The sequence below is a fragment of the Xyrauchen texanus genome, chromosome 19 (genome assembly GCF_025860055.1).
Source record: "Xyrauchen texanus isolate HMW12.3.18 chromosome 19, RBS_HiC_50CHRs, whole genome shotgun sequence".
In the NCBI taxonomy this organism is placed as follows: domain Eukaryota; kingdom Metazoa; phylum Chordata; class Actinopteri; order Cypriniformes; family Catostomidae; genus Xyrauchen; species Xyrauchen texanus.
In genome coordinates, this window is record NC_068294.1 from 35,507,289 (window position 1) to 35,520,797 (window position 13,509).

The following is a 13,509-nucleotide window of genomic DNA, read 5'->3' on the forward strand; positions in this document are numbered from 1 at the left end:
GATAACAATATGCAGCTTATTAATTTGATTTAATGGCAGAGAGAAACGTGATGTAAATATGACACCTGCAGAAGAGGCTTAGCCATGTGATGAGCATTTGTAGACCATAAATGCATATGGTTGTGTCATGTTCACCCCACTGTCTGAAAAGGCTTTTAAGATTAGATGTAATGGAGAGATAGAGAGAGAGAGAGAGAGAGAGAGAGAGAGAGAGAGAGAGAGAGAGAGAGAGAGAGAGAAATACATCCACAAACTCTCAAACCTCATGCCACAGTTTTCCAGTTCAGCAGAAACATATCGGATGATGGTGTGGATGATGGGAAGAGGACAATCATGCATCAGTTGCAGCTAAATTCATTTTTGAGATGCACACCCTCAGAAACCAATCACTGCCTTAATGTACTTCAGTCACAGTACTTTTATTTTCTCATGTTCATAATTTCCTGTTAAATGCTTATTTCATATTATATTGTATAGTGTATATTGTTATTATAGTTTTTATTTGATTTGATTAATTACACAGCACCTTATTTTAATTATATTTTTATTGTTATTTGTTACTACTTTATTATTATTATTTGTCTTGTCATTATCTGTTTTTTGTATTAATGCTTTGGCAATATTGTATGTAAACACAATCATGTCAATAAAGTACTTTAAATTAAATGTAATTGAGAGAGAGAGAGAGAGAGAGAGAGAGAGAGAGAGAGAGAGAGAGAGAGAGAGAGCTCAGGACTCAAGAGAAAATTGCTGTTGGACTGGGTAGGACTGGTTTTTCACTTTCCATTAAATGTATTATCTCTGTGCCACTGCGTCTGATTTTGTCAATTGACTTTCTGATTACTGTCAACAGATCACATCACTTTACTCTTCTCAGAGGGGTTACCACTACAGTGCCCTACTTATCCCCTCAGGGCCGTGAAAGAAACAAGAGAAAAAAGTGAGCAGGATTCGACATCAGAGATGACTGACTGAAGATTCTGCTCTGCTATGCTTTAAAATCTGTTTCTAAATCATGTCCATTAAAAATGTATCAAGAATGAAGTTTATCAGGGAAAAGTAGGCTTAAGCTTGTGTCTCATTAGCCGGCATGAAATAGCACACACTGACACAAAGTATTTCTGTTCCAGGACGTTACATTCCCAGCCCTCTGCTTTCTGACGAGTGAAGATACACACATTAAATACGTGGAAAAAATGCACAATTGTGAATATAGTAGGTGCATATGGAAGGGTAGAGAGACAGATGCACTTTCCACAAATAGGGTACAAAACTGCAAGTTTTCTTTTATTATTAAAGAAATGTATTATTAAAGGTCATTTAAAAGAGGTGCTAAAAAATGTATCTGAATAAATATTAGGAACTGTTTGCAATTACCTTTGCAATTTTTCTAACCATGTCACCAATCTTTGACACATGTCTGAATACAATTTAAAACCATGATTTGTGTGATATGTGTTATTATCTAAATGAACAAATAAGATTATAATAATAAAAAATAAGTTTAACTTTTATTTAATTAAAATATATAAAAATAAATTGTGAATATAAACAATATATATATATATATATATATATATATATATATACAGTGAGGAAAATAAGTATTTGAACACCCTGCTATTTTGCAAGTTCTCCCACTTTGAAATCATGGAGGGGTCTGAAATTGTCATCGTAGGTGCATGTCCACTGTGAGAGACATAATCTAAAAAAAAAATCCAGAAATCACAATGTATGATTTTTTAACTATTTATTTGTATGATACAGCTGCAAATAAGTATTTGAACACCTGAGAAAATCAATGTTAATATTTGGTACAGTAGCCTTTGTTTGCATTTACAGAGGTCAAACGTTTCCTGTAGTTTTTCACCAGGTTTGCACACACTGCAGGAGGGATTTTGGCCCACTCCTCCACACAGATCTTCTCTAGATTAGTCAGGTTTCTGGGCTGTCACTGAGAAACACGGAGTTTGAGCTCCCTCCAAAGATTCTCTATTGGGATTAGGTCTGGAGACTGGCTAGGCCACGCCAGAACCTTGATATGCTTCTTACAGAGCCACTCCTTGGTTATCCTGGCTGTGTGCTTCGGTCATTGTCATGTTGGAAGACCCAGCCTCGACCCATCTTCAGTGCTCTAACTGAGGGAAGGAGGTTGTTCCCCAAAATCTCGTAATACATGGCCCCGGTCATCCTCTCCTTAATACAGTGCAGTCAGCCCTGTCCCATGTGCAGAAAAACACCCCCAAAGCATGATGCTACCACCCCCATGCTTCACAGTAGGGATGGTGTTCTTGGGATGGTACTCATCATTCTTCTTCCTCCAAACACGGTTAGTGGAATTATGACCAAAAAGTTCTATTTTGGTCTCATCTGACCACATGACTTTCTCCCATGACTCCTCTGGATCATCCAAATGGTCATTGGCAAACTTAAGACGGGCCTTGACATGTGCTGGTTTAAGCAGGGGAACCTTCCGTGCCATGCATGATTTCAAACCATGGCGTCTTAGTGTATTACCAACAGTAACCTTGGAAGCGGTGGTCCCAGATCTTTTCAGGTCATTGACCAGCTCCTCCCGTGTAGTTCTGGGCTGATTTCTCACCTTTCTTAGGATCATTGAGACCCCACGAGGTGAGATCTTGCATGGAGCCCCAGTCCGAGGGAGATTGACAGTCATGTTTAGCTTCTTCCATTTTCTAATGATTGCTCCAACAGTGGACCTTTTTTCACCAAGCTGCTTGGCAATTTCCCTGTAGCCCTTTCCAGCCTTGTGGAGGTGTACAATTTTGTCTCTAGTGTCTTTGGACAGCTCTTTGGTCTTGGCCATGTTAGTAGTTGGATTCTTACTGATTGTATGGGGTGGACAGGTGTCTTTATGCAGCTAACGACCTCAAACAGGTGCATCTAATTTAGGATAATAAATGGAGTGGAGGTGGACATTTTAAAGGCAGACTAACAGGTCTTTGAGGGTCAGAATTCTAGCTGATAGACAGGTGTTCAAATACTTATTTGCAGCTGTATCATACAAATAAATAGTTAAAAAATCATATGTTGTGATTTCTGGATTTTTTTTAGATTATGTCTCTCACAGTGGACATGCACCTACGATGACAATTTCAGACCCCTCCATGATTTCAAAGTGGGAGAACTTGCAAAATAGCAGGGTGTTCAAATACTTATTTTCCTCACTATATATATATATATATATATATATATATATATATATATATATATATATATATATATATCGCACACACCCAGTATATATTAGTGCTGTCAGTCAATAAAAAAATGTATTCGCAAATAATCGAATACTGTTTCATAATTAATCGCGATTAATCACATATTTTGAAAGTGCTGAGATTTTACTCTATATATACTTCTTTTCCTGTCAAAATGCACTTGTTTTTTTTCTTAGAAAAGATTGTAACAATATCATGTTTTATTAAAATCTTTCCAAGCAAAGCCTTCCACAGTATAAAGACAGAACTGCATTAAATTAGCACAAATTCAAGTAACGTTAAACGCTACCCGAAGTCTAAATAGGAGGTTGACCTATTGAAAGAACTAGTCCCCACATAGGTTGTATATTGCAATGGGCAAAAAATCTCTGAAACTCTCATCCTCCACATTATTAATCAGCTAGCAGACTGCGGCTATCCGCATTTTTACAGCAATCGTGAAGACGCATTTATGACTCATGTCATGGCGTCAATGCCAGCATCATGCGCCGCTTTGAACTCATGAAAAGCGCTTGAAGACAACGTCTCGTTCTACATTTTCGTGATAGTTAAGACTTGATGTGCTTTTGTGGTATTTACATTTTGCATTTTGACAATATATTTATTTATTTTTATTTTTAATGGTAAATAGAAAGTGCCAAATAATGTTAGTTCTTGGATTTCACAGTTTTATACAATGTTCTTTTTTTTATAATGAACATCAGTCGGCAACAGGGTTGGCACAAATTGTGGGACACAGCTTAATATTATTCAGGTTATTTTTTTACTTTAATTAATTGAATATCAATTCAATAGATAATGTTAAATTATGACTTTGTTGTATGATTTTAATTGTTTGATACAGTGGAGAAGGTCAAGCCGTCTGAGGTGGGACAGGCCAAAATCACCATTTTAAGACATTCAATGTATTTAAAAGTATCCACTTTTCATGCTAGCTTTACTGTTTGTTGTGTTAGTTCATCTAACATGCTCTATCTTATAGTTCCTACAACAGAAAACATGAGATTTGTGTCTCTAATGCTTAAAAAAATTGAACAAATCAAAGTGAACCTATTCATGGAATGAGCCAGCAAAAGAGAGATCAGTGAGAAATGAGAAAGAAGAAGAGAATGAATGAGTGAATGAAAGAAAGAAGGAAAACAGACAGAAATGAAGAGATTGAACAATAGGGTGAGAAAAAGGAGCACTGCATGTGTATGTATTAAGAGTGAAAGGAAGCCAGTCCTGACCCTCACTGTTTTTGTGCTGCTTAACGCTTCTGGCAACTTAATGATCAAACGGAGACAGTCTGTGCCTGAGCATCACATCACAGCGCTGTAATCCATGACTCCAGGGACGCAGATAAAACACTGAGAAGACCTCTCATTCTTCTCCTATGGCTTTCATTTTTTATTACAAGAGAAATTGCGTTACACACAATTACAGGCAATAATGGCAAAATAGAAAGCCCATTCATCTTGATAAAGAGGGAGATGATTAGCTTTTGTTATGGCTGTAAATAAATAATTTACCACTGCTGTCGGTAAAAGGCTGAAAAACCAGATCCTCAGTGGTTAACGCTCTGACATCAGACTAGTGTGAGAGATACATTGTTTGTTGTAAAGAGGCGTTCACACAAAAGCGACCAGAAGTGATTCATTTTCAATGAGAGTTGGCTATAGCCAGCGACTTGAGAGACAGTGACTTTTGGCAATGCAACAAAGTTGAGCAAAGCTAAATTTTAGGCAAATTAGCAGCAATGTGATGTGCCGACTACCAATGGAAGTGCAGACAGTAATCCGCTGCCTGATACTGTTGGAAGCCACAGTTGAGAGGCAATGCCCACTAGAAACAGCACAGAGGCTTTGTGACTTCCAGCTATTTAAACGCTCTATGTATGAACGCCCTTTGAGGATGTAGCATGATATGGTGATTAATTAATCAAATTAAATGTCTATTTGAATATTTACTGATAAAAGCCCCCAAAGAGTCTTCAGAAGTCTACATATTGTTTGATTTATTACCATATCATTAAACATAAGCCTAACATTGACCTATAGTCAGCAATCCATTTTGCACTCTTAAAAGCCATTCACACAGGAAGCATTCTTGTATTCCATCTGCAGTATTTCTATTTTTCGGTCTATATACATATCCAGCCGACTGTTATCTTTGGCCTTTGTGCCATGTTCTGCACCATGCGTGCCACATTTTTTACAATGATATATCAAGTTACAAGTTTTAAAGTTGTACCTTGAAAACCGTGTCTTGTGATATTTGTGTTTAGTCCATTCTATTGCGCTTCGTCCAGCTGTCTTTGAATGCAAGAACGTGTCTTGTGTGAATGGCTCCTTGCGTATTCTAAATGCCCTTATAAAGTGTGGTTTGTGTAGATACATTGCCTGCCGTATTGCCTAATGGTAGGAAAAATGTCTTACATGTCAAGTTAATTCTTTTTTTTTTGTAGTATGTTTTTCATAATTAATTGCACTAAATTTACAAAGTCAATTTGATAGCTTCAGAAAAAAAAGATGCATACTGTAGATCTGGTACTGTGAAAGGATGTGGGCTGGGTCAAGAGGGACATTAGGTGGTGTGAGACTTACAGCTCTCGATCTCCAACGTGCAGTTCTGCTCGTCCAGCGGGTATCGCCTCAGGTCCATCATACAGGCAGCCGTGGTGGTGATCCTGAATGCAAAGCAGAGACAAGGGACTGTGGGGATTACTGAGGCTTCTCAAGGACAACAGGGTCGAGGCAGAGCTAGAACACCCCTCCTCCTTCTCCGAATGCTGCCTCCATCTCCCCGATCTATATAATCATACCAGTCTCAGATCTTCAGCTCAATCTGCCCACACATGGAACAAGATGGGGAAAAGAACAATCTATGGGACTTCTCTATTATACATTGATGTAGAACTGAGATGTAGACAGATAGACAGATAGACAGACAGACAGACAGACAGACAGACAGACAGACAGACAGATATACAGATAGATATAAGTCAAATAGATGGCAGATAGATAGATACACTGTCAATTATTATCTAACTCTAAAGTACCTTTGTCTTATTTTCCTGTAGAAATATCCTTAAAACAAGCCAATTTTACTTCAGATAATTTTTTTTTACAATAAGGTTTATGCTTATCCTCCTGAGACCAAAACATGACTGCTGTGTACAATTTCCATTCCCCTTTTTTATTTGTAACTAGTAGCCTCTAAAAAACATGCAAAAAAAAAGTTTTTGTTTAGAGCAAATAGTTTTCCTAAAAAATTGTTGGGACTAAGTTGTGAAATTTTAAATAATAACAAGCTATAGAAATTCAGATACATTTTTTTAAATGAAATTATTAATTATGTTTCCAGGAGTGTTAGTAATTCATGCTTTTGAGACATTACAGACATTACATCAGAAATTAGCATAATTAATTCTGATTCAAAGAAATTGCCAGAATCATTCAATCATGCCAACCATGTAAAAATACAATTATACATTATAAATTCTGAATCTATGTAACTGATTATCGTTGTCCCATGTCTGACAAACATGCTGAGTGGTCCAAACATTAATTATGCTTTGTATATAGCGAAATCAATATTTGTATATTTGTATATAGACGCAGGGACCCACTAGGTTAAAACATTTGTCAATGGGGTAAGAGAAGTAAACTTGTTTTGTCTTTGAATTAGGTTTACTTTGCTTAATATCCTATTAGGTTGGTATTAAGGTATTAAGTAAATGTAACTTGATGTTTATATATTTTTGCTGGAAAAAAGACAAAAATACTTTAGGGTTAGAATATTATTTTGGCAGTGTAATCTTTTATTTTATAATAGAAATACAAAGTACTTTTTTTCCTTTTTTTTTTGTTGTTGATGCGGTGTAAAGATTATCATGTTCCTTCAAATTTATTGTTTGTTATCAAATGGTGTGATGTTTTCACTTTTCAAAATAATATTCTCAATAAATATTTTTTCCTTGTTTTCCATTAAAAATATCTAAACATTCTTAAAAGATAAATTTACTTGAGAAGCAAATGGAAATAATACAAAATAAGAAAATGTTTACTGCAGTGTTGGAGCAGTGTTCTGATGATAGAATAACATCACCTTGAGTAGATAACTGTAGAACTCACTAACAGAAGGAAAACAATCTCTCTTTTGAGACTGACCCAAGTTCATCACTAGTGCCATTTTCATAGAAAAATGTGTTTTGGAATCAAAAATATAATAATTGTCCCTGAAGTTAATGTGGGTAGTTAAAATTTAGGACTGCTTATCTGTAAGAATTTAGCTCACAACTCCTTTCACTCAAACTATTAAATACAAGATATTTACAGCGTTCTCTCAGCTGAGTTCTTCGCTAAATAGGCAGTTAGTGGGCCCACAAAATTAGAGTAAAGGTGAGTCAGACTAAACAGTGTGAGCACAATCTTTGTTTCTTTTCACCCCTTTAGAGTCATAAATCAGCATGCTAAAAAAATGTATACTCCAGAGATTCTAAGTGCACCATTCCATAATCACAATTCCACAGGAAGCGCTGGAAGTCCTGGGAGCTCTGGGAAATTAGGCCAAGATGGCAGAGGTAAAAATAACAGGCTATTTATAGGTCGCTACATCATCAGCAAAAGTCTCTGTACATTTCAGTGTCTAAGAGATGGATAGATTAGGGAGCGATTGGCCTCCCCAGTCAGTGATGTATGGTGTCTCTGAAAACGTGTTGTTGCTAGAAAGCTGTCATGGAAATAACTTCCTCTTATCCTGTCTCTCTCAATTTCTTTTAAAGAAGAAATTGAATTCTGGCATCATTTACTCACCCTCGTGTTGTTCCAAATATGTATGATTTTGAGGAGATGTTAGGCAGAATGTTCCCTCTGCTCTTTTCTGTACAATGAATGTAAATGTGGTGACCAGGGGCTGTCAATTTACAAAAGCACCATAAAAGTAGCCTATACAGTGCATGTGCTGTATTCCAAGGCTTCTGAAACCATTTGATAGCTTTTATGACCACAATTTAAGATAATCTTTTCCTCTTAAATCTCATTCATGTTTGTGCATATTCAAACATATTGCATCAAGGCATGTCACACATTTGATGTCAATAATGTCAAATGTCACTGTCATTCTTGCGTCATATAACTGATTGTGATATGCCAAATTTGAATACGCAAATATTAAAATTGCACAAATGAGATTTGAGAGCTACGGCAGATAATTATTTCAGTGAATAACAACTTCCTCACACAAGACTTGGAATACAGCTCAACACAAGTCGTATAGACGAGTGATGGGCATTTTTATATATATATTGTTATATTAACAAACCTAACCAAGTACGGTTTCAAAATATGGTAACTTCAACAAACTATGCTGAAATGAACAATATGAATGAATAAAAGTGAAAAACAAGAAACATTTGCTCTCACCCAGAGCTTAGAAACATAGAAACTAATGCTGATTGCATTAGGGTAATGCACACATAAAAACTTTGAGTCTACATCAAGGCCATCACATTTTTATAATTTCATATGTTAATATAAACAAAACAAATGGTGAAAGTTGGCTTTTTATAAAATGCTCTCTGCCTGTGTTTTAGATTTAACTCACATACACATACTGGTCTGATAAGCTTCAGTTTCTCGTACCACTTCACAGTTTCTTTCCACCAGAAGAATCACATCTTCTTTCATCCAACACCTTGATGACACACATCCACAGCACCCACCAGCACTTTTATGTTGCTTTTTTTACACAATCCCACAGTGACTGGGATAGCCCACTAGTGTTGGTTCTGAAGAGTGACGGCTCGGTCCGGTTCTGTGTGGATTACAGTAAAGTCAGTGCTGTGTCTAAATTTGATGCATACCCGATGCCTCGGATTGATGAAGTCCTCGATTGGTTGGGGGTGGCTCGCATTTATTCGACACTGGGAGATCCCCATAAATCCCATGTCCTGTGAAAATTTGCATTTTCCACACCGTTTTTTTACACCAATTTGTTACCCTTCCTTTGGATTTGTTCTGGGCCTAGGCTACGTTTCAGCATCTCATGGACCGAATCCTCAGACCACACACTGTATATGCCGCTGCCTATCCGGATGACATCATTATTTACAGTAATGATTTGCAGCAGCATCTGAGGGATGTCCTTAAGTCGTTGAAATGGGCAGGACTCATGGCAAACCCTAATAAGTGTGCAATTGGATGTTTGGAAGCACGGTGTCTGGGCTTCAACTTGGGTCATGGACAGGTGCGGCCCCAAATTGATAGAACCGCAGCGATTGCAGCATGCCCGAGACCTAAGACCAAAAAGGAGGTGAGACAGTTCCTTGGGCTGGCTATTATCATAGGTTTGTATCTAATTATTTGACCGTCACCAGCTTGATGACTGATCTTATAAAAAAGGGTGGCTCCAAGGCCTGAGTCGGGCAATGGGGGTATGTGGTGATGGGGGTGTGGCCGAGCGACTTCTGTGGAGAGCGAGGCAGAGAGCGTGAGAACGATCATCTCTAACAGCAGTTTTGTGTATGCAGCAAGAGCAGAGAGTGATTTCAAAGGGCAATCCGCCAGAGGGGAAGAGAGTGGTGTGCAGTGGTGTGTACGTGTGTGGTCATTGAGTAGCAGACGCAAAGCTTTTTGATGTTTGTGTGAGCAATACAAACCATAGCTTGAATTGTTACCTGTCTTCCGCTTCCTCCTTGAGAGAGTTAAATGAACTTATCACATCCTGCCTAATATCTTATTTTGTGTTCTACAGGAGAAACAAAATCATATGGGGTTGGAACAACATGGGGGTGATTAAATGTTGGCAGAATTTAAGTTTGCTCTGATCCACCTCAGCCCCTAGTATCAAAGTATATGTGTAAATGAAATACAGCATCAGAGCAGCCTAAAACTTTGTTGTTGTCATGATAGAGAATATATTTCAAAATTACTTTCATATTTAAGAGAATCTCTACATTAATACATTTATATTTTAAACATTTATCTCATAACATTATTTATGGAATTGGAATTACTGTGTAGATGCATTTTTGACACCTTTGAGCAACATTTAAAAGCATGTGTAAATACACCTACAGTAAATACCATTTCAGATGCAGCTTCTGTGCAACCATTGCAGTGTAAAGATGGCTTAACATGACTAAGGGGCCATTCAGACTGAACATATTAAAAATACCTAGATGCTGCGCAATAGGTGTCTTAAGGTGTTAAACGTTGACATTCTTTTTAATGGTCAAACATGTTCATCTAGGGCATGTTGACATTGAATAACAATGGAAAAACCAGGCAGATGGAAGCAAAAACACATTCAATGTGAACAGCCCATTTCTTAGTTTTTCTCATCCCTGCCCTATCTCCCATTCTCCTCTGTCACTTTCCAACTTCTATTTTGGCATTCCTTTATAGCATTCCTGTCTCTCACTGTGACCTGCTGCTAGCCGCCTGGTTTGTAACCGCTCGAAGAGGGCTTGGCTCAATATATTAAGAGCAGAATGAAGCTAGGCCTGATCCTCGCCGGTTTAGTGCTGCTGAACGCCTCTGGCAGCTTGAATCAGCTTGAAAAGGGGTTGAGGAGTAAAAGTCAAAGCAGTTTACTCTCCAGCACTGTTAGACTGCTACACCCCTGCACTGACCTCACCAACACAGTGGCCTTCTTCTCCACACACTGCTCTTTATTCCAATATAATACACTAAACACATCTGTGCCTGGCTGCAATGCTGTGGTTTCCCCATCCGTTGGACAAGTTCGTGTAAGGGCTGGGTTAGGTGCAGACCCCAAGGCACAATGTGTACCTTTATTTCAAATGACCTTGTTTACCGTGACTCGTGTTGTGCACACCACGCAGGGGTTCTGACTAAATTACAATATGAGGGGAGGAAAGAGGACGCATGGATGCACATTGTCACAGTAAAAAGTCTTTATCTCAGTGCTTGATCCCAGTTGAGGATTTCGTACATTTAATTTTAAGTTATTTTTAAATGGAGGTACTACATGTGAAAACAAATTACTTACTGTTCACCAAAATTAAACTTTATCATATTAGAATACACATAAAACAAGATATTTTTAAATTGGTTGTGACTAGAGCTGTCAATTTAATATGTTAATTCAGTGCGATTAACTATATAAAAAATAACACGTAAAAAATAACGCAATTAATCATGTTCCTGGACCGTAAATAAGGAATATTCATGAGCAATTAGAGCTTGAATTACCACCTGTTTTCTCCAGGGGGCATTAAGCGAAACTTCAGCTGTATAGGCAATGCACTGCTTATATAGAGAACAAACCACACTTACCCAGCAGACAGCACAACACGAGGACAAGTGCTTATGTTTAAAATATAGCTTGATGGAGCACAAATCAAAACGTAGGGCTATCAAGATGTGTTTTTCTAAACATTAAACTACGTTTAACATGTCACAGTGACCTAAAAATGGTATTTTTATGACGCAACACCACCAAAAAGGCTCCAAAAGCACATCTGCATTGGCGCATCCTTAGGAAAGCCCTTATAATAAATCTGGGACTGATTGACAAATTCAATTACAAAATGGATTGCTGTGAACTGTAGGCCACTGATTGGCTTATGTTCAGTAATATGCAAATAAACAACACAATGGGTTCTAAAGCCACTTTTTATATTGTCTAATCACTGTTTAAGTCCTCTGCCAAAATAATGTAATGCATTTTAATTATCTGAATGTAATATTTTTAAATGTATATATATATATATATATATATATATAGATAGATAGATAGATAGATAGATAGATAGATAGATAGATAGATAGATAGATAGATAGATAGATAGATAGATAGATAATTTGTAATTATTTAAATATAAGTATTAATAATTATTTCATCATTATATATAATGTATATAATATTCTTTTACATACAAAAACACTACCTTTTGACTACAGCTGTACATTTTCCTTTTTTAGGTGAACTACTCTTTTAACTGGTGGCTCATTTTTGAGCACAGACCTGACAAGGACATCCTCAAAATAAAACAGTCTCTTTTAAAAGTAGACTCTTAGGAGATGCTGTACAAAATTCAGAATTAAAGACAAAGAAATTATTTTGATTAATTGATTAATTGTTAATGATTACCTAATAATATTTGCACTAAAAATATATGACACTAATCTGTCCTAGTCACCACCTAAAAACTCAATGGAAGCCTCAAGTCACAGGTCTTGCCATGTTCTAGTTATAATCTGATGGTGATAATGCTCTACTTTGTGTTTTATTGATCATTTTCTTAGACAATGTCAAGAGAATTTTCTAAAAAAAGCTCTTTAAACCTTTATGTTATTCCAGCAACAACTTAATGACAACTAGATGGACAGCACCAGAATAGCAACAAGGATATCAGTTATTGAGAGGGACACTCTGGCCATATCTGATTATTGGAGGGGACTCCAATACAGCCCTGCATGGAGTGGACTTTTTATCTGACCGGATACTCGTCTGAAGAGGGGAGGATGCCACTCGACAGTTCATTCAATATCAAACTTCTCTCGGAGGGCCCTTCCACAAGACTGTTAGCGAAGGGGACATTCATACAGTAATGCCATGTTTCCTTCAGATTACCCCCTTCAAGGGCTCTGCAGTTCGGAGTAAGTATTAGGCATAGGGAGGTAGCGCAAGCTCTTAAAGGCACCTGCGCTTAATTTTCTTTAATTTACAAAGAAATCTCATAATAACACATTATTACTTTTATTATGAGATTATGACTAGATTTTAATTTAGTTTTATTTTACTATTTTAATTTTATTATTAAAATTTCACCCATTTTTTTGAACGACCAAAAGACCATCTTATGCCACTGCTGCCACAACTTCCTCCTAGGAAAAGTGCAATGGAATGCATCATGAAGTCACAATTATAACTTGTAAGCTCATGCAGAAATTCTCAACTTGAAAAACTGAATTCTTCGCAGAGATTCAGGGGCATGATTTCACACATGCATGTCGACACTCAAGGAGATATACAAAGTAAGTGATAAACTTTATTTATCACTTTATTAAATAATACAGATAAATGAGTTTGTTTCCACATTACATGATATTAAAGCTTGTTTAACAAACACCTGCAGAAACAGGTGTATAAAACATGGTAAATTATAATCTCTTTTGATAATTGTACAACTGAAGCACAAACGCTAGCGCTGCAGCATTGTTTATCAGTTGGGTTGCTAGGAGACATCTCTAATGAGAGTCAAGCCCCTGCTAAGCTAACAGGAACGTTGGAGTTCCGAATATTGGGGAATGGAATG

At 37.0% G+C, this 13,509-nt stretch overlaps 1 protein-coding gene across 1 annotated transcript in view; it reads right to left on the reverse strand.

Moving 5' to 3' along the window:
- The window catches only part of LOC127660064 (gamma-aminobutyric acid receptor subunit beta-2-like), a 62,029-nt gene that overhangs the window by 13,899 nt on the left and 34,621 nt on the right, over nt 1-13,509 (reverse strand). Inside the window, exon 5 of the mRNA XM_052150129.1 lies at nt 5,828-5,910. Within this exon, the coding sequence (XP_052006089.1) occupies nt 5,828-5,910 (83 nt within the window). The remainder of the gene's footprint in view (nt 1-5,827; nt 5,911-13,509) is intronic.